Genomic DNA, 22538 nt, shown 5'->3' on the forward strand with positions numbered 1-22538 from the left:
TGCTCTGGGCATTTTATTTACATGCCAAATAACATGTCTTTGGAATCTCTTTGGAATAACCGTACAACCATATCATGAGTGTATTGGTTTTTAAAAGCTTTACAGATTCTTGATGAAATTTCATTAGAAATTTTCATTATTATGCCTCAGTCTGATTTTCTATCAACAATCTTTCTGACCGGGCATGCCCCGTGTACATTACCAGTATTTATGATGATGAAAATTACCAGTACTCCTGCTGGAATACTGCACCAAGCATACGTTTTGCCACTTTGTGTACCACAAATTAAGTCGTAAGTCTCTACTGGTTTAAAACACAGAATTTTTAACTCCACTATGAATTCCAGGATAATCATCTAAGTAGTTCTGCTGCAGGACTGAGAAATGCCAAACCTTTACAACCTTCCGTTGTTCAGTGTGTCTCTCTCTAAATCAGTATAAACTCTGGCCTCTTTCTTGTGAGCAGCCAGGAGCCAGTGAGACCTCAGAGGTGTTTGAGAGATCAGAGGAAGATCAATGAAAATTATGTTACTGTAGTGAGAAAAGGTTGGTTTGCAGTCTGTGCCTTATCTATTGCTATTCACTCACATACCTGCAGATTACTTAAGAAAAAGGAAAGGAACAGAAGAAAAGACTAGAATCTAAAAGTTCCCTTACTACTAGGGAATATGCCGCCTTGGAGACCGCTTACTTGGCAGAACAGAATCTAAGTGACTGTGCTAAACTCTTGGGATCATCTGGTCAGTACAAGATAACTTGTTGGGCTTGGCCAAAGCTACAAGCTCTAAAGAATCAATGAAGCATGTAAACTCAGAGGCTGAAAGAGAAGAGCTGTTGTTCAGACTCGATATGAATCTTCATACTTCATACTTAATAACATGCATTAAGACTCTGGATGGCATATATTTCTTCTTTGGGAAAGTGGAATGTATTTATTGGCGATGAGGTGGAGAAAAGAGTGCTATTTAGGTCAAAGTAACAGATATGAATTAAAGAAAGCCTGTGTTCCTCTCTTCAGAACAATTTATTTGTGAATCTGTAAGCCTTATAATTATTGCAGGTACAGGCTGAGTGGATGCTGATGAACTCACTTACTGATTATTCAGGAAGAACAAGCCTTGAATATGTCACGTCAGTATTGGTAAACTGACAACAAAAGAAGCTTTTCTGTATATTTATTTGCAAACTAGCTGACAAACCTGTATCACAAGAAATATTACTTGGGATTAAATGCTTTTACAGATGCCAATAAACAAAGAAATACATTCTTCTGGTTTTGTTATGGCTGCATGCAAAGTTGAGTGGAGTCATGGAAGAAAGCCTATCATAAAAAGCGTGGACAGAAGACACTGTTGGTCTTTAAGGAATGTCCTATTCTTGGCAGATCGTTTACCTGAAACCATTGCATTGGAACACCATTGCTGCACTGATGCTGAATAATCCATTACTCCTTACATGATTTTGCAGCAAGCGAAATCCAAAACAATTCTCCTCACTGCTAAATTTTTAGGCAAACAACATTTTCCAGCATGTGCCAGTGAGTTTCAGAATATAGATGTTCCTTATGCACAGATTTTTGTTCTAAATCTCCCAGCTAATGCGGATCATTAATTCTAGTAGAGACTTGCTCTGTAATGGGACAAAATATAACTGCCACTACTTTGTTAAATAAGAAAACGCAGCAGAAATGTGTTTTGCCAAGCCAAAGCACTGATTTCACGGAAAATTTTCTTGACATTTGGATAAAAGCATTTCTATTTTCAAATGGGCATAGCATGGCTCAGGAAGTGCTGCAAAAGTATCTACAACTGAAATTATCTTATTAGTATGGGAAAAGCAGCCAGAAAAAAAATTTTCTCTGTCCTATGGTGAAACATTCTCTGATGAATCATCTAGCAGCTGCTCAGTCAGAGGTGTGAGCTGACAAGAGAAGAAAAACTGATTGAAGTTTTGCTTGGCCAGTGGCTATGGTATATCAGTGGGCTATGTGGAACATTAACAGCACTAATGAAGTCCTGTTTGATGCTGTACTAGAAAGGCACGAAAAATGAAATATTACTCTATAGAAGGAAGTTACTGAAAGGCTTTATATTTTCACTTCTGAAAAAAATTAAACAAAATAAGTAGAAGGAAAGGAGGGTTGTGTTTTTTTCAACAGTAGGTGATGAGGCTATTAAGCAAATAGACAAAACATACATCTTATTCTGAGTATGCAAGTTCCACTCTTTAACTGGCTATAAGAAGCTGCGGCAAAGCGGGGGGAGATGATGTGTGATGGTCCAGAGCAAATGGTCTAATCCTGGTCCTGCTCCAATTTATGGCAGAACTCCCGTTGACTATCATGGAGGTGGCATTTTCTCTATTTTTCTCTTTCCTTTTCAAATAAACAGCACAATTGCACATACGGAATCTGCGACCCCACTGATACAAGTGGGCAGGTTCGGAACAAAAAGTAATACCGAGACAGTCGCTGGAAGTAACCTTCACCTCAAGCTGGAGAGCACCTACACAGCTGTACCATAGCACTTCAGCACTGCCTGCTTTGGCTGTGCTTCCACCCTATGGCATTTGCATGGCAGAAGATATGTGATTTCGACTCCTGAAACACTGTGGCTGGAGAACACACACCTGTGATCCTGATGAGCCCACAGAACGCCAGGAACATGGGGACTCTCTCTACCCTATGTAATTCATGGACACACTCATGGCAATACTGTACGTACCCTATTGCCCTAAAACAGGGTAACTGATTATTACACACTTGTGTTGCACATGATTTGGTTTTCAAATATTCAGGTTTTCTCCTGTGCATTTTTCTTAAACGGAAATCAGTCAGCCTGGTTATTTCCGTGTTTTGTTACCCATTCTTCAACTGGAAAAAACTGCAGGTTTTTTTTGCTAACTGAAGCCCCACTCTAATAAAATAGACACACAGTCACAGGCATTTGGAAAGTAAGTACTTTATACATCTAGCTCCCCTTGACATGAAAAAAACTTGCTCTCCCAAATCACCTTCTTTATATCTCAGAATCTCTCATTTCCTGAACTGTGGCAACATTTTCAGCTATTATACACCCCTTGCTCTTGGGGAGACTGAGAAAATTCTGCTCCCTGAAGAGTAAAGATCATTAGCAAATTATCCACTGGTACACTAAGAAAAAAGGAAAGCTAGCTGTCTGATGAAAATTATTAGAGAATTTCTGTATAATAAGAGCTTTTGAAGATTGAAAGTGGTATAAAATTGCCAATTTGAAAGATAGCAGTGCTTTTTCATCCAGCAATAGGACCAAGCTCTCTAATGTGGTCAAGCTGCACTCAACAAAGAACCATGGCGTGGGGGGAAGAGGAGGAGGCCTATACCATTTTAGATTACTCACTTCAAGACTGAAATATTAATCATCAAATCCTGCTCTCAGAAAAGCCTGTATGCCACCATCAAGCACAAAGTTACAGAGACACAGACCACAACTTAGGCAAAAAGCCTTTCTTTCATAAACTGCTTTATCCAGGTCAATACAAACCAAAGCCGCAGTAGCTCCCTCCTGTCAAGAAGGCAACACCACAGATTGGCAGCTGTGAATATGTAGAATTTAGTTATTTCCATCCTGGAAGTTTCTCTGGGACAGTATAATACATGTCATTTAGCTAAGCCTGCCAATAAATAGAGACTCCCAATTGCAACAGTCTGTCCCAGTGCTAATTGGGTTATTATCACTGGATATATTTGTAAAGATTAATGAGCAGCCAGCAACTTCCATAATGTTCAGTCACTACTGACTTTGGCTAAATTTAAGATCTCATTTCAAAGACAAAAGCCTTTCCAGCCTAATGCTAACCTCCAGAGCCACCCACATCCCAGCCCCATATACAGTATAAATAAAGTGCAAACACTGAAAGAAAAATAATTACAGAAAAAGATCACTGAAGAAGTGGTTTAGGGGACTATGAAGCAGTTTAAAAAGATAAATCTTCAATGTTTTTTTTCATGCATACATTTGGAACAGTCAGACTCTGATATGTCTTTGCATATGTCAATACATTTTCAAGGATGTTATGTCTGGCTAGGATATAAAAGATCATGTCCCTACTATTCAGACTTATGCTCAGATAACAGAATGCCCAGTAGGATTAAGATGATGTGTGGGTCATCTGATTTTACTAAGTACGTATGGAAGGGGGTAAAGGCCTTATTCAGTAGGACAAAATGAAAGTTCACTGTACTCAATAACGTATCTGCTGTCAAAACTCAATTTTCCAGAGTAGCTTTGAAAAGGGTTCATTATCTCTACTGCAAGTTCTAGAGTCCCATCTCTCTCATTTAAGAAGAGGAAAGTGTTTGTGTTGGTTTTCACGTGACAGCAGATTTCTAGTATGATGATACTTGAGAAGACCCTGCTGATCAATCAGACCTTTGATTTGAGATCTTATGGAAAAAACAGGTCCCAGTGGAGAAATGTAAGAGCCTGAAACTAGTTGAATATACTGGAGCTATCTTGTTGTTAAAACAAAATATCAGCTTTTGGGATTTTCATCCCACTACATTCCCATATACCACGTGCATATAAATATGATACAGAGGAATAAAAAAACCAAGAATACAGAAGCTGAGACTGGTGGAATAATCCAGGAAGACATCAGTCATGCCAGAAAACCAAAGTTGTTTGGAATGCCTTTTAAATGTGTTTTGTAAAGTCTGATCAGCTCCTTTTTTCTAACACTGCTGCTGATTCCCACAGGAACGAACTTTCTTGGTCAATAAAAGTCCTAGAGCCTAATTTAGTTTACAATCTCACTCTGATTTGTTCAGCTTCCAGTAACTCTCTAAAGATACGATATCTTAAGTACTAGGCCATGCTTTTCACTGTATGGGTTCTCACATCAAAGTCCCCATTAAACCATAGAATATTCTTGATTTTAACTGCATTTGCATCCCAACATTTCATTCAGTTACAAGTTTAAATCATGAAGGGCCAGATTACATACAGCTGGCCTGTGGGGCACAGCAAAGAGTCACCCACAATTTTATCCTAGCATAACATAGTTCCGTGAGCAAAAGGACTTTCTCTACACAGCATTAGAAACATCAGTTATCTCAGATACAGCCTTCAGAGAAGAGTGAAGATCATGGCCTTTCCTCTTCCTGATGGATAATGAATTAGGGCCGTGGATAATGAATTAGGCCCATGTGGGAAAAATGCATTTTGGATGCCTTCAGAGTTGCTGCTTCTATCTCTACACTCCCCAGATCTAGTGGAAATTCTGGCTGAGTCATCTTAAAACCATAATCTGGCTCAAAGGGCAGTAAACTAGAGCTGGGGCTATAAATGTCATGCTAAAAATTGCTTCAACAGGTTCAGTCAGTGCTGCAGATATGTTCTTCACTAAAAATTTCCAACTGCCATGTTGCATGAAGAAATAACTAGTGTTAAAACAGGTCTTTTTTTTTGTCTTTTTTTTTTTTTTTTTAATCCTAGAAAAAGCATGATCGCATTTTTTAAAGTACCCTGTCCATGGAAAAGTAATTTAGTTCCATTAATGAAAAGGAAGCAAAATGTGATTGAGGATGTAATACGGAATTATAGTTCATTAATTCTTCAAGTATGTAATTTTCCAGACTCCTGATCCCCCATTGATTTCTGCACACCCCCATAGGTCCTGCTAAATGCCAGCAAAAAGAAATTCAATCGTGTTGTTATTTCATGTGCTGCAGTGGCGGCGCTCCAAAATTAGATAGAAACGTTATGAAAGGGAATTTTCCACTGACTGCTTCACCATGCAGCTGTGTTAACAATTCTTTGTTGTCAAAAATTGATCAATCACAGACCCCAGTGATAACTGAAACTATGACAGTCTCTCATTACACACCCAATATCATCAAAGGATGTGATATTTGTAACAATTGAAGACGATGATTCAGAACACCTAATTAGCCATGATGAACTAGGTGCATCCATGAACAGTATTAAAAAAAGAACATTTTTTCAACAAGATTCTGTGAAACCGATTGTGCCAATCCCCATTAGAAAGACTAAGTGAGAGGTATTGGGCCTCTATTTCCAGTCGTTTACAAAGATGTGGTTTTGCTTTCACTTTGTCCATCATTCTCAGTACAGCACTGTGTCTTAACTGTAACACATGACATGCTTCTGTTTCCTCGTTAGCCCTATCTTGAAAAGAAAAGTAATTATTTTCTTCAAGATAGCAAAAGCATTTTTATACCTTGAAATACACTGACAAACCCATTTTAGATGCCTACTAGCGTTTGAAAGTTATGTAGCTCCATTTGCACATGTTAGAAATAGTACTAACACAACTGGCGTTATCACTAAACATGTCAGTTGTTAGGTAACAGGAGCCAGGTCCAAAGCAAAAGAGAATTAATTTGTCTGAAAAGAGAAAAGCTAGTCTGGCCAGCTGTTATCGCTTTTCTAATGGGTGGGAAGGAAAGCTTTACTTGCACAGTGTACTGACCGAAGATCTTGAGTTTCCTCCAGTGATGAGTCAAGTCAGTCATAACCATAAGTTATGACGTTTACATATTTGATCCAAGAATGCAACGGGCACATTCTCAGTTTAGTTTGGGTTCAGCTTTGCAAAAAGTTCTTTCAGATCAGCCCTGGTATGAATTAGAGTAAATTTCCAATGAATCAGTTCAGAAGCTATTTAAGAAAAACAAAAGAACCCACAAAGCAACTCAAAGTTTTGGCTAGGAACTGATTTGACACCCTGATTTGAACTTGGTCTTCTGCTATGGTCTTCTACCCTTTGGCCAGGGTACCACACATATTATACACGTGCTTAAGTTTAAAACATTCTTGCCTACATTTTCTTACCAGTGAATTGTTACCATGACTCTCAGTCCATATACCAGTGACCATTCATTTATGTTGCTGCTCCTGAAGTGTAAAATCATGTAGAGTTTGTTCAAAATTGCTGAAACACAGGAAAGGAACAAACCATACTATTCCTTTGCTTGGGCTGTAAACATATCATTGGCGTGTATCTGCAGAAACTGCAGACTCCCTCATGTTGACAGCAAGAGGAAGGGCTGCACAGGGATACGGGGCAATGATGGGCAGTGTTATAGATTTTAATTCCACTAATAGTTGAACGGCTCGTAATTCATAAAAGAAATAGCTTACAGTGAGTGATGAAGGTCATCCCTATCTCCCTTATATAACAGAAGGAAATTCTATTATAATGCTGCCCAGCTGCACTATTCACGTTCTATTTATAGCCCACTTTATTTTAAGAACCTAATTGAAATTTTAGTTTTCATGTTTAGTAAAGGAGGTTCTTCCCTGCAGCAAATAATAGCTAAGTGGTGGATGCATTTTGATGTTTTTAACAAATAACAAAAAATCCCATCTCCTCAAAGCTCTTTTGTAGCACTCTCCTTCCCTGGTTTCTCTTTTTTTTTTTTTTTTAAGCTGCTACATATAGGATTGTAGTGTTGCAACAAGCTAAAGAAAATATAAAGAGAAAAAGATAACTACTAATATTTGGTTCTTCAGCAGAGAAAAAAAATCTTTTGTTATTTAAAACTGACAAGGACTCTGAGGGGTGAAAGAAATAATATGCATCCAAGAAACTGTGTCAGGTAAGGAAAATGAAGGGAGAAAAAGACACAGAAGGTTGAAGCAGGAAAACATCTTAAGCTACAAAACAGAAAGGATGAGGTAAGTAGCATTCATGCCTAAATCCAGAATGCTCACCAAATTCAATATAGGCATTTTTTGCTTAATCTCAGTCAAAGATTTGCTTTGTGAAGAAATATAAGTAAAAATGTAAAGCAAAGTAAAACTTCCCAAGATTCTGAAGTCACCAGCCCTTGTCTCACTGCTCATTTTTTAGCTTATTTTTCATATCTGAGAAAAATTCAGGTGATAACAGGGATTAGGGTGACCTCCCTTCCAGACACTGCAGCCAAGCAACAAGCATCTCATCTGCAGAACCCCAGCTTTCCTCTTGGCTTGCTGTAGATCTCATTTGTTTACTCTCATAGACAACTTTTAAACCTTTTTCTGCAATTTAATGAGCTAGCAATTTTAGAATATGCCCTTTTTGAAAGTCAAAGGAAAAGTATTTTCTTAGGTTTTATGAACTGTCTGCACTTCCCACTCAGAAAAAATATGATATAAACCCCACCATGTCTTCTCTCAGATACTGATGTATTTGAACAGAGGAGCAAGGAGAGCAGAAACGAGATGACCTGTATCTTATCTGGACTTTTGCCACTGCCTTCTTATGCAAATCTTGTCACCTACTCAACTTTCCCCATGTGTCTTGATTTCCACATCTGTAAAATGGGGAGAAAGTGCTTCTATTAGCTCTCTTTTTTGTACATAAAGAACTCTGGGTGAAGAATTTTAAGTAACAGCGCTGGTTGGGTAAGTACCACATGTGACGAGGCCAACGCATGGTTTGGGGAACACCAAGGAACGGGAACTACAGAAGAGGCCAACATGTTTTGGGGAGAGGCGAGATGAAGAGCATTGAGCTGTGGGGATGAAAGCTGCACTCCCTGCCTTTACTCCCCCACCTGTTTTATTTGGTAGCACAGACAGATCATAGAAGTCACAAGGACACTCACTGATAGTAATTTAAGTCTTGCATTATTTCTTTCAAACAGATCTCACAATGTAGACAAGTGTTGTCTTTTGTAAAAATACAAGTCTCCTGTACAGTTCTGCTGCACTCTCAGGATCTTTAATTTTTATGGATATTTGAAAGAGTGGTTGAATATAGCACCAGCACATGTAATTAAGTTCACATTATTACATGTGTTCAGGGGAAATATTTGGAGAAACGGAGAGGCAGTAAGCTATTTTGTACACCAGCATGTTGAATTTCAGAACCTCACTTACAGCTTATCTATATCATATATGCCATGTTTGCAACCCACCTGCTGGCTGCATATGTGTATTTTTCCGCAGCCTCAATTAGCACTTGGAGCATTATTAAAATGGAGCATTCCTTGCAGGAAAGGCTTGTTTCTCCAGGGGTTAGCTGAACACCTCTCTAACTACAGTTTCTGACACTGACAATCATGTTTTCTTTTTCTGATTTGAACTTCCTTGTAATAGTAAATATGAAGACTTGGCTTTTACTGGCAAATAGTTAGCTGAAATTTGATGGAAATATTAATTATAATAACAATGCAAATGACACTCAATACTTCTTTGCTAGATTTTTATCAGAATTGTGGAATATGCAGTATTATTTCTCTTCTCAGCAACAGTCCTTTCTGAGTCTAAAGTTACACTTAGACTGCAAACATCACATGCCCAAGATTCACAAGCTAATTTATGAATAAAATCCTTCTAATCCGTTAATTTTTTTTCCGAGGGAAAAAAAATCATGCAGAAGTTACTGAAGAAGAGTTTCTGCAGAAACTCTGTGCTAGAGTTTCTTGTTCTTCTCTCTGAAAGGATCTTCAAATTCATTTGGGCTGCGGGAGGAAAAAGGAAACTTTAGCCACTTTACACCCTTTATACAAATGGAGAAATCTCAGACAAGTCAAAGGGGACAGAGATGTGACGGCAGCCTGGACAACCTGCATTTGTGTAAGCTAATTCCCACCAGATTATTGCTCAGACTCTATCTCGGGTTTGTAGTTTACCACTTTCCCAGCTGATTAAGATCCCCATCAAATCTAGGTTGTTCCTCCTGCAGAATGTAATCATTTCTCTTGCATCTGGATGAATTCTCCCCCTTCCTTCAACCTTCACCTCTTTGTTTGAGTATCTTTGTTTTAGAGGGAGTGAGGGACATGCCCTTTGCCACTTACAATCCCTGGGAGCAAAGCTGCTACTGCATCATGCATTCCACGCACTGCTCTCTCCCTACCTCGGTGGGACATCAGCATTAAAGAAGAGGCCAGCTAAAAGAGAGGTACAGTCAGGAGAGAGTTAAAACCTTTGCCTCTACTTAGTTTCTGCCAGTGTTTGCTCTTGTCTGACTGCCTATGTTCATAAGAGCAACTGAAGCCCAATTAAAAAAGTGGAGATTGCGGTATCTGCCACTTTAGTGTTGAGCGTTCCTTAAGATGCAGTATTATCGAATGCTTTGCAGTGACTTTAGACTTGGGCAAAGTCAACATATTTTTCATGAACTCATTTAAATAGCTTAGAAAAATGCATCACACTTGAGAACCTTATGGAGGTAAAGCCTCTTTTGAAATCAACCCTATCTTGACTTTTTTCAAACCACAGTACACCTATTACTTCTAAAGGTACAAGCATTACTAGCAACTTCTTTGATTTTTACGCACGTTGGACTGGGCACCTATTCACCTAGAATGCTAATTAGGTGTGGGGGAGGCAGATGATTTATGAATAAAGCTATGAACGCATTGCATGTTATAGTTCCTCCAGCTAGACTCTAACTTAATCGGATTCCTGCTCACCCAAGGCCTGACTTCAAAAATACAATAACGAGTGAGCTTTACAACCGCATGCTTCACAGTCCTTGTTTTCCTTAGGGTTGCTCAGAGATACCAAAATTGCCTCAATCGTCAATGGCAGAGTCATTTTTGCATCCGCACAAATGGACACTTTAGAATGACTCATTACAACTTGTTATTATTGTTCCTTAATAGAAATAAACATAAGAACCTGGATCATATGCAAAGGCAGCTCATTAAAAGCACATAGCCCTGTATGCCAAGAGAACTGTATCAATTTATATCAGTTGAATACAAGGCCCAGTTTTGGTGAGATGAAAGCATGAGAAGGAAACCAGTTAGGAAAACAGTTATTTTTATCAGGTTTGCCTAGAAATTAATCAGATGAGGAGTATGGCAAAAAAGAAACACAAAATAGTCACTAATTTTGAATTACTGGAAGATGGTTCAAAAATATAATGCTCTATACTTTTAAAACAATACCTTTGGCTGACTACAGAAAACCGTAACTAAGGAAAATAAAACATTTCATCAGCAGAACTCCATAGAACTTTCAGTACCAGCTTTTCAATACTACCCATACAGCTTCAAGCTGTGAGGTACAGAAAAAATTCCCCCTCCCCTGCTCAGTCTTGGGGAGCTGAAAATGCACAAACATCAAGGCCATAATTTGCCTTCTTTGTTTTCCTCCTCTGTTTCACCAGATGTATCATATGAACAAAGCTCCTGACCAGAACAAAAGCTGTGAAGATGATGTCTCCTAACCTCATGATTTTATGTAAAGCATATCACAGGAGTGCAAGAATAAAAATATAGGATTCAAAAGTTACTTTGCACTCTCTGCTCTAGAGCAACCAAACAAGATTTTTCAGAGACTTTCTAGGAATTTCAGATTTGACAGTATAAATTAGGCCTGTCTGCCTGGAACAGTCACCCTCTATTGCTAAGGTTATTTCTCCCTAGTAATCACCAGTCAGAAGTAGATAAAATATATTGTGCCCTAAACAGTACATCAGAAAACTATATTAACTAAACAGAACAATGCAGAAGCACGTAAGCAGTACGGAGGTCCAAATTCCTAGAATTACTGTTCTCAAAAACTATTTATTTGAAATCGAGGCAAGCCAAAAGAAAAAAAAAAAAGTATGGATACACCTTCCAAGCACTGAAAGGACTTGGGGACACCACCAAGGTACTGGCTTAGATGGTTCACTGGGGCACAGTTCAGTCTTTGAATCATTGCTCTTAGGCACTATTTGCCTAGAGTAGCTCAGGAGGTAAAATTTAATAGCTTTTCACCCCGAGCAACAGGAAAATTACATTAAGTGGACCATGCAAATTACTGTGCTGATTTTAGCCTATTCCTTACCAGTGCTTGTTCAAATCTCAAAAGTCACTTTATATTTCGACATTAAAAATTTTTGCAACCACAAGAAGAGCAGAAATGTTGTCAATCAGATGACTGAGATACCGGTATGGCTTTGCAAGGAAATAACTCCTACAGTAATTTCCTGCTAACTTCTCAAGTCACCAAAAAAATTCTATGTGAAGATGCTTGTTTCACATCGCATAATTGTAGTTCAGTAGGACTGCAAAACACAAACTGTGTATTTCAAAATTTATTAGGGTTCTGTATCAATGTATTGAAAAATTATCATAGTGACATATTAGTCTTTTTAAGTAGAATTAGCTGTTATAAGAAGACATAGAAGTTGCTGTTATAGTATGCGTCCCATAATTTGTCCGTCATTTTACTATCTGCTTTTCCTGAAGTAAGAGAGCACTTAAAACGGAAAACATGTAGGGTAAGACGTGCTATCACCAAACACACTAGTTATATCCATCACCTTGATAAACCAAGGCTAGCTTAAACACTGTTCTTGCCTCTGAAATCAGTAATCAACATACAAAATAACCACCCTTGAGAAGGCCAAGACTGAGAACTCCGTGTCTCCATCTACACTTGAGCTATGGCTGGAAAGGCCAAACTTCCCAACCCAACATGCTACATACCAGTATTTCCACAGGGCAGGAAGCCAGGAGACTTGCCAAGGAAATGGGGAGCACTTGGAATGACTCAAAGAGGAGAAATGGCAGTGACACCCTAGGGCTAGGGTGTGCATAGAGCTAAGTCCAGCGATGAGCTGGGCACGTCAGCTCCACCATCTCTCCTCCCACAGTCGGGGCTCTGGCTTACACAGGGACCTGACACCACAGCCTCGGCACAGCTGCAGGGCTAGAGCAGCACACAGTCCAGAATGCATGCCGGATCTCAACTGCTTGCAAGCCACAATTTAGCTGCTTTGGGTTTTGTCCTGAGTGATTTTTTTTTTGCTTGCACCAAGGGAAAAGTTAATAACTTACAAACTTTGAAAATTACTGAAGTTGAAATGCCAGACTCGAGTCACTCACAAGGCCTCACTTTCAAAATATGATGAATTCCTACTTGACGCTGGGATCTATTAAAATGTTTTGCGCTGCAAATCATGCTCAAGTACTATTTGTTTTCAAAAAATTTATCCAGGCTCTATAGAATAACTCAACATTTTCTTATTTGTGTGAATTGAAGTCAGCCCTTTAATGTAATTAAAACATTTCCTGCCGAAAGTATGCTCTAACTTTTAAGTCTCAAACTTGGGACTCTCCCCAAAAACAGGAGCCTGAATTCTCAGGACACCAGGATCCAAGCAAGCCAGGTGGGCTATGGAAACTAATGAACTATGGGAGGCACCCCTTCTTCCTACAGCTGTTGCTCTGGACAGTCCATGCCTGTGCTGCCTTCATGTTCACTCCACCGCTCCCCTCTTGCTGCCTTCTTGTGCTTCCTCCATCATTAAAAAGCCCAGCAACCCCTTGAGGATTTCAGAGAACAAAATGATTAAGCCTAATACGCTTTCTGCTCAAGGAGTCTGTGTGTTATACTCATTTATCCCAGCATGCAACCAGCTTCCCCTGGTTAGACTATGAACTGTTGAAGGGCGCTCCTATTACTCTAGGTTTCTGCAGGACCTTGCATACTTGTACCACAAATTTGAGCCTTTTAGTATTATTGTTGTAAATCCCAATCTGACTGTCAGTAATTTCAATCTTCATTGTAAAAATAAAACTGAGCAAACGGCAGATTCCTGAGTTGTTAGTAAAGTTTTGACTGTGATACTTTCATAGCTTACAGAGGGTTTTCATTAGACCGGGGCCAAGAATTTCTAAGAGTTCTGCCAAAAGTAATTCCAGTTCTTACAGATTTGGTTCAATGCTCTATGGGCTTCAAATGTCATTTGTGTCACAGTTTTATCTTCAGAGCCTACCTGGCCACAAGCTGATTGTGGTTGTTTTAGCTGAACGCCAGGGATCAAGGGCTTAAATGGAAGCAGTTCTCCTGTGATGCTAAAAGTACTAAGATACTTCATTTTTGCAAAATCAGCAAAGTTAACAAGCCTTCTGGTTACTTTGACAAAGCCTTCTATTCCAATACCAGTAAAATTACTCTCCTAATAACTGGGGTATCAGAATTAAAAGATTTTCACAAGCTTCCTTTGGAACAGGAGTAATAATAGTCTTCAATAATCTGAAGCCTGCTATTATTATGGTCAGTGCACATGAACAAATTAATTTCGATTTCCTGAAAAGATCAACAGTCATGCATGTTAATTATTTAGTTTATACAGAAAGTGCCACAAAACTCTAAAGAGTTACTCTAAAGAGTAACAATTATTTACCCAAATCACTTGTCTGAGTTGTATTTCAGTATTTTGAACTACAAATGTTAAGCATAAAGTTGCAAAAATTTGTTTTAGCGACATGAAATTTTTTTTCCTTCTCCATGAAGTACTTGCAACACTTAACGCTATTTTTGTTTGAGCTTTCCATATGTGGAAAAAAAATACAGAGAAGAGCCAAATAATTTATTTTCCTTGGATTCGGCTATTTCTGATAAGAGATCAGATAAGAGAGGGTGATCTCACATACCTTATGCTCACCATTTTTGTCATAAATTCAGTACACATTTAATTAAGCCAACTGTTAGTAATAATGTATGGCTGAATGAATGTAGGATCTCTTAAGTTAAACTTTTTCTCAGCAGTTCAGGTAACAGTTTCGTGTGCCAGTTTATTTTCAGCATTTTGCCATGGATTGTTTAATGACAGGTGGACATGATTCCTGTGACATCCAAGGAAAGTTCATTATCAGGAAATGCAGGTTATAGCCAATCATCTATAAAAAAGCCATATACTTCCAGCCAACCTGTTAACAAAAACTACATCAAAACACTACTAGTAGCGAAACTCTGCTATTTGATCTCATGCATAATTAAAAGCGGTCCAGGGGAATACTCAAAGCACAAAATGAGTGTGGGAACTCAAAAAAGAAGCTGACAAGCAGCAAAAATGCAGTAATCTTGTATACACACACTAGCAGATATGCATATAGAGTAGGAGAAAAAATCCACTCTTAAAGCTCTGTCATCAAATTAAAGGGGAGTTACAGTAACATCAAGCAGATCTAACAAAGTCATCCTGTGCTGGATTCTAAAATAAAACACACTTCAAATACAATTTAAGATGGCATTTAAAAATGCCCATTGAAGAATTCATAATTTTGCAAACAAACAAGACAGTATCAAGTCAGGTATTCTGAAAAAATTTAACAGGCACAAATATTTTTAGATTCCCTTGGTAGTCTCAGCTTTCTACACTGCAGAAGGCTGTTCTACTGGGTTAACTACTACTGTGCCTTGTAAGACTTGAAAATCTTTCAACACATATACCCCACCTCCCTAAGCTAACAAATGCATCTCCAACTTTAACAATGCCTCAACCCACATCCTTTCGGAAGAGAAATGGGAATTCTCCCACATCTCATTTTTATGTTCCATTACCAATTAAAAAGAGGTGCTGGAGGTTGATATATCTCCACATGACTCTTACATCTGCTTCCTCATTCCACTGATCCATTTCCACAGGGCACAGGCCATGATTAATCTAGAAGGCTTCCAACAGATCATTCTAAGGCATTGCAAATAGGTCTGTTAACTGCAAGGTGCTCCACAGTGAATACCTCTTCTCATGGGAATACCTGACTAGCAGTATTAGTTGATTGTCCTTCTTATGTTTCTGAGAGAGACGTGGCTCCTACTGACACCCCAGAAGCACCCGTTTGGAAGAAGAAATTTTATGAAACCTGTTAAGCTCTTAATTACACAGGGCTTCACTTCTCTTTGCAAAAGCTGCATTGAGTTTAGGAATCTGACATAGCCTTTCCAAGGCAGCTGACAGGTGAAAAGCATTACAGCTGTGCCCGTAAACACAAGCAAGCTTCTGGTGCTAATCCACCAGAACTGGGAAAGGCACATTGAGTTCTGGGTGAATGGGTTTGCCCTGAAACCACGTTTCAGTCTCAGGACAATTTTATCAGAAGACTTCTGACCTCTCCCATCAGAAGCAGGCTGTCTGCTTCCTACTGAGCAGTGCTGTATCAGTCACTGCCTCTGCTCCTCTCCGCTCCCTTGGAAGGCTTGGGGGAGCTGTTAGTCCCATCACGTGGAACAGTACATCTTCCCAACCAACACAGGAACCAGGGAAACAGGCCAGGTCTTTGCCACACAGTAGACAGCCTCATCAAAAATTTAGGGGGATGCTCTGGACACCAACAATTCCAGTTATTTCAGCTCTGGTTTGTTCTTGTTCAATGGCCTGTTCTACAACATGAGCCTGGCTCCATAGGCAGAACCTAAGCATGGACAGCATCATCCCTGTCTGGCTTTGGAAGGAATATAGAGACGCTGAATGAGTGTGCAGGGATGGGGTTTGGAAAGGACATGGAAAATGGTGAGGTACTCAATGCCTTCTTCACCTTGGTCTTTACTGGTAAGATTTGCCTTCAGGAGTCCCAGGTCACCAAGACCAGTGGGAAAGTCTGGAGCAAGAAAAATTTACCATTGGTGCAGGAGGGTCAATATCTAAATAAACTGGAAAAAACACAGGTCAGTCAAACCTGATGGGATACATACAGGAGTGCTGAGGGAGCTGGCTGATGTCATTGCAAGGCCAATCTCAATTATCTTTGAAAGGTCATGGTGACTGTCAGAAGCTGCTAAGAACTGGAAGAAAGCAAATGTCCCTCCTATCTTTGAGAAGGGCAAGGATCCAGAGAACTACAGGTCAGTCAGTTTCACCTCCATCCCTGGGAAGCTGATGGTATCCTCCTGGATACCATTTCCAAACATACTAAGGACAAGAAGGTGTTGGGAGCAGTCAGCATTGATTTATGAATAGGAAATCATGCCTGACCAACCTGATAGACTTCTAAAATAAGATGACTACATCAGTGAATGGGAGGAGAGCAGTGGGTGTTGTTTATCTTGACTTTAGTAAGGCTTTTGATGCTCTTGTAACATCCTCAGACAACCTAAGAAGTGTAGGCTAAATAAACGGACAGTGAGGTGAATTGAAAACTTGCTGAACGGCTGGGCTCAAAGGGCTGTGATCAGCTGTACAATGTCCAGTTGGAGGCTGGTCATTTAGCAGTGTACACCTGGGTAAATAGTGGGTACTGGGCCAGTACTGTTCAACACCTGGACAATAAGGCAGAGTGCACCCGCAGCACATTTGCAGATGATACAAAATTTGGAGGAAGGGTTGCTACACCAGGTAGTTGTGCTGCCATTCAGAGGGACCTCAGCAGGCTGGAGAAATGGGCCAACGGGAATGTCATCAAGTTCAGAGGGAAATGCCAAGTCCTACAGGTATTAAGGAACAACCCCAGGCACCAGTACAGGTTGAGGACTGGCCAGTGGGAAAGTAGCTTTGCAGAAAAGGATCTGGAGGTCCTGGGGGACACCAAGTTGAACATGAGCCAGCAATTTGCCCTTGCAGCAAAGAAGGCCAACAGCCTCCTGGGCTGCATTAGGAAAAGCATTACCAGCAGGTCAAGGGAGGTGATCTTTCCCCTCTATTTTATGCTGTTGAAATCACATCTGGGGCGCTGGGTCCAGTGCTGGGCTCCCCGGTACAAAAGAGACATGGAGCAAATCCAGCGCAGTGCTGTGAAGATGATTAAAGGACCAGGGCATCTGTCGTATGAGGAGAGGCTGATAGAGCTGAGATGTTCAGCCTGGAAATTAAAAGGCTGAAGGGATCTTACCGATGTGTATAAATATCTGATGGTATTGGGGGAAGCCAGACACTTCTCAGTCATGCCCAGGAAAGGGACTAAGGGGATGGGAAGCTGCATTTGAACATAACAAAAAGAAATTTTTTTTTACTGTGAGGGTGATTGAATACTGGAATTGGTTGCCCACAGAGCTTGTGGAGTCTCCAGCCCTGAAAACACTCCAAATCCAACTGGGCGCAGTCCTGAGAAACCAGCTCTATTTGAACCTGCTCTGAGCAGGGGGATTAGACAAGGTGATCTCCAGAGATCCCTTCCAACCTCATCCTTTCTATGATTCTGAGAAATTATTTAAAGAGAGCTATTAAACCACCTTCTACAGAAGGAAACATTAAGAACTGGTGATTGTATTTTTCTAGGTTATTGCTGGGGTGTGGATTCAATCTCCTGTTAATTAATTCATAGGTTCAGCAGCTGCTGACAACTTCTATATAACTATACATTTTATTTTAAGTTAAAAATGCCAAGATTCTTCAACATGCAGTTTTTAAATATATGTAGCATAAACAGAGATAAGTAACATGCTATTTCAAAATAGATTTGGCATCTTTACATCAATCCTCCTCCTTCCTTGTATGTGATCTCAACTAAAGATGTCTGCCTAGAAAAGTTTACACCACCTTTGTAGATAAAGTGACTGTTAAAAAAGGGAAGCTTTTTATTATTTGTAGTATGAATGTCTCGAACCACTTCAAGCCTAACGAGAAGCACCTTCAGGAAACTGTTGCATTCACTGGGAGTGAATATGTACTGTCTGAAGCTCAGGTTTTCTTTAATGGCTGAATACAGCACCATATTTCTGACAATGCAGTCTCAGAACGAACCAGCTTTTGCTCTATCGACAGGACACGTCTTCCATTTGCCACTCTGACAGTATTTCAGACTGCATGTTTCAAAGCCATGGGCAGGTAGATTACAAACCTACTCTTGCACATTAATATCCAAATGAGGTGACCAGACCCGTACCCCTGTGGCTGATCTCTAGCATTACTTATTTCAACAGTATGAAAAATATGATGTCCAGTGGAGGTCCACGAGGACAGAGGGGTTTCTTGCAAAGCTGACCTATGAAACTAGTTTGGGACTGGCAAACTGGCTCCAAATCATAACAACAGTATCACTAGCTCTGAGATACCAGGTGAAAACTACCATACCAACCTTATGTTAAATATTTGAGATCAGATATTCAGAAAGGCATTCAGACCTGGTCCAAGTCTCTACCTGCCCTCCTGTATGTTTCCTGAAGGGCAGGAAGGACGGGCAGTTAGGCCAGCAGTCCGGCTGCTTCCAAAGGACATTTGGGGCTGAATGCACTTAAGCTATCTTAAGTTAGCTTAAGGTGCCTGAACTTTCTGAATTGGGAACAGAGTGTCCCTGCATTCTCCTCTAAAGAAGGAAGCAGAGACAGGACTTCTAGGGGCAATTCAGAAAAGCCAGTAAGATCTCTCTTTGACAGCGGCTTACAAGGAGACTAAAGCAAATATGCTTCTAGTCTACACACTTCAGATAGGAGTATAAAGCTGGAAAAGATGAACGTGGGCCTTGAAACTATACATGTTATATATAATTGGTAACAGCAGAATGCTGCAAGGAGCATATAAGACAAATATTACTAAAACAAAGTAACTGTTTTAATACTTGAGCATTATATTAGCACACAAATTGTTCCAAGCAAAAACACAACACTGTTACACTGAAGACACCTTGATATCATGTACCACATTTCTGCAGCCCGTGAAACAGTGAGGAATACCTGAAAACTTGCTCTTTTGACATTTTTCTAGAAATAGATGAACAGTCAGGATACTGCTTTTCACACAGCATCCCTCTTGTGCACTGTGGTAATATCTGCTCAAATACAGGAGAATGAAAACAATTGCATTTCTCACCTCTCAAATGGACCAGATAATACAGAATTCAGATCAGACTGTGTTTTTCATTAAACTGGACATGTTTACAGGTCAGATGAAAGCAATACTTGCTCAAATGACCTCCTTTCCTCTGTTTGGAAGATTTAATGAAGGCAATACAGAACAGCAACAATAGTCAATCATAGGTGGCAGACTGCCCTTTTATTAGGCATACTGAAGCCAATTAATCTAAGCGAGTTTTCTCCCTTTACCTCCTGGAGGCATGTACGGTAAGAATGCATTTAAAAATGCTGCAGCAATAAATAAAGGTGCTGAAACTATTCATTTGAACTTTGAGAAATTATTTACAGGCACTTGAGATGCTAGGTATTAACATTCTACATATTCTGCTGGCCAATATAATTTGACTAGATCCAAGACTTAAAAAATAAAGTTCTAAAACAAGCCTTTGTGGTACTGCCATCCTCAGGGGTAGCAGGAAGAGAAAAAAATTCCTGCAAAAGGAGGTAAAAGCAGTAGAAACACCGAAACCTGCCTCAACACTGAGTCAGAACACTGACTTAATCAGCACTCCTCAAATAAGGTTGCAAGGGAAGGTGGGCTATTGAACCGATCACACATTTACAGCACAGAAGTAATCTATTATTGGAATTTATTTCTAGATGTCAGATTATCTGCCATTTATAGGAGACACCAAAGGCCATTTGAGGTGAAAAGCAAGTCTATAGCAATCTTATTAACTATGAAACATCAAAACCCAAGATGTCTTAATTCATGTTCTCATTTTTGCAGTCCATGTGCTTCTAATTAGAACTGCTGTAATACATTCTCTTGGGAGGCATATAAGAAAAGTGAGTAACTTTAGTAGCAGCTTCCTCTTTCAGGGCACACACTTAAATAATCCTTTATTCTTGGATTACCTCAAACATCCTCCTTGGATTACCTTCATCACAAATTCAGTAATAATCTTACCAGTTTCACAGCTGGGCCCAGTGAAGCCTTGTGGGCAGGCACACACATTGGAAGCAATACAGGCTCCTCCGTTCCTACACCCGTCTTTGCAAAATGCTGCAAAATGCAAAATCACAATGTATGGGAAACAGAACTACATTCAGCAACCACACAGGTGAACACAGGCTGCTGGCAGCCTGGCATGAAACATGGTCCCTATGGCCCTGAGCACAGAGACTGCCTTCTCCTAAGGACAGAGGTCACAAAGAGATGGTTTATGGCCTGCCTGCCTCACTGGCCAGATGGGCTGACAAGCTACAGAAGGAGATTAGAGCAAATCATCTGAAGACAACATATCACACGTGCTCCTTCGCATGCACTGGGAAGCAGTGAAAGGCAGCATCTTCCCCGGGAACAGACTCTTCTAGGGCAGTGCTGCTGGTTGTCTCTGCTTCCCAAATAAAGGTCTGGACATAATAGGCACAACTGAGCACTAAATCAGCTGGCTACGTTATTTCTTGATTAAGCAATTAGATTGAAACAAGAAAAACAGTAATTTTGTCTCAAGGGATTCTGAAGAACTTAAAAACTTGTACCATCTACAGTTTGAAGTTGATCCCTGGATTTGTTCTTTGGCACACTGCAGTCTGAGAAGCCGTGCTCACGTATTTAGGTGCAGCACGCTCCTGATACAGTTGTGAACATGTGTATGCGTTAAAGAGCCCCTTCTGCGGACACAGAAATGCAATCAGCTCTAAACATGGCAGCTGTTTAATTTCTGTGCTTGTATCCACAATATGGAATCAGAAATACTCTGGTCACAAGAAATTGTAGGTGAAACTAGGCAGATGGAGGTTATCACCAACATAAAGAGTTGCTCCGGGGTACTGGTCTAGCCCTGCACTTGTTACCAGCCACTGGAGATGTCAGGCTTTGGTTTGCAGCTGCTCTAACAGGACTGCTGATGAGCGGTTTTAAGGCTCATCTGAGAGAGAACATGAGTGTTATCGATTTGCACTTTCCAGCTCTCGGTTTCCAGGCACCAGCCTTGTGCCGTGAGACCCCCGTCACTGAGTGAGACATCTAAGCTTCCCCGGGCAGGACGACACGGTGCACGGGAGCACAGCTGGCGGCCCTGTGCGTAAAAAGCTGCCAAAGCCATGGGGACAAGAGGCGCATCCAGGTCTCTCTGAAGGACACTGGCATCCACATTTCTCAGATTGGAACACACAGGCTCAGAGTCTTCTCATGCATACTGTCTTTTCAGTATTTTGGCGAGTGGGGCCAGATGCTCTGTGAAATGTCAGACCTGCAGTCAGAGCTCATATTCAGGGAACAAAAGAGCTGACCACAATGCTCTAGGGTTATGCACCTTCTCTTTGACCCAAAGAAATCTCAATTACCTTTTTGTAAGCTGACACGCCTCCAGCAGAAGGACTGGGGAATATTCTCAAGCACAGCACAGGAGTGAGCTGTGCAGACAGAGCTCTCTTCTGAGAGGAACAGCTCTGGGTTTGAACCTCCTGAGGCTAAGACTTTTCTCCCACTCCCCATAGGAGGGAGCCCAGCATAAAAGGGTGTATTTGCTGACATCTCTCCCTCTACCCATGTGTTTGACGGGAAGAAGAACAGGCTGCTGTGTTTTACGAAGAGCTTGTTTATGTTAGGAATATTTAGAAAAATCGTACTGTGACTCAGGTGAAGGAATAACTAGGGCTAACATCTTAATCAGGCTTAGCAATTAAAGAAATTCTGGGTTGCTTAGTCTTGATAATACACAGCAGCAGAAGCTATCTATGGGATACTACCAACATTAACTCCGGCCCCTTAGATTCTGACACCTAACAGATCAAGAGGACCAAGGCACAATTTCAAGGAATGCCGAGTATGCTATTACTGCAGCTGGACCACTTCTCGTGTCTGAGCCAGTTCCCCTACTTCTGTTTTCAAGCATCCTGTAAATCCTAAGCTCAGAGCCTGAGGACTTCCGAGGATTTGGGCCCAAGTACCAAGTATCATCTCCTCTGTTGTGAAACGCAACAGAAATAAAAGCAGCATTGTATCTCTGGGAAAGCGTCTTTCTAAGATGAGAAGTATAACTTCTAATGTTTATACCAGTGAACAAGAATGTTAGAAAACAAGGC

General features: G+C 40.4%; 1 protein-coding gene across 1 annotated transcript in view; it reads right to left on the reverse strand.

Moving 5' to 3' along the window:
- Positions 1–22538, reverse strand: part of NELL2 (neural EGFL like 2) — a 155483-nt gene that overhangs the window by 19354 nt on the left and 113591 nt on the right. Inside the window, exon 15 of the mRNA XM_059816768.1 lies at positions 20416–20511. Coding sequence (XP_059672751.1) covers positions 20416–20511 — 96 coding nt within the window. The remainder of the gene's footprint in view (positions 1–20415; positions 20512–22538) is intronic.

The sequence above is a fragment of the Gavia stellata genome, chromosome 4 (assembly GCF_030936135.1).
Source record: "Gavia stellata isolate bGavSte3 chromosome 4, bGavSte3.hap2, whole genome shotgun sequence".
Taxonomy (NCBI): Eukaryota; Metazoa; Chordata; class Aves; order Gaviiformes; family Gaviidae; genus Gavia; species Gavia stellata.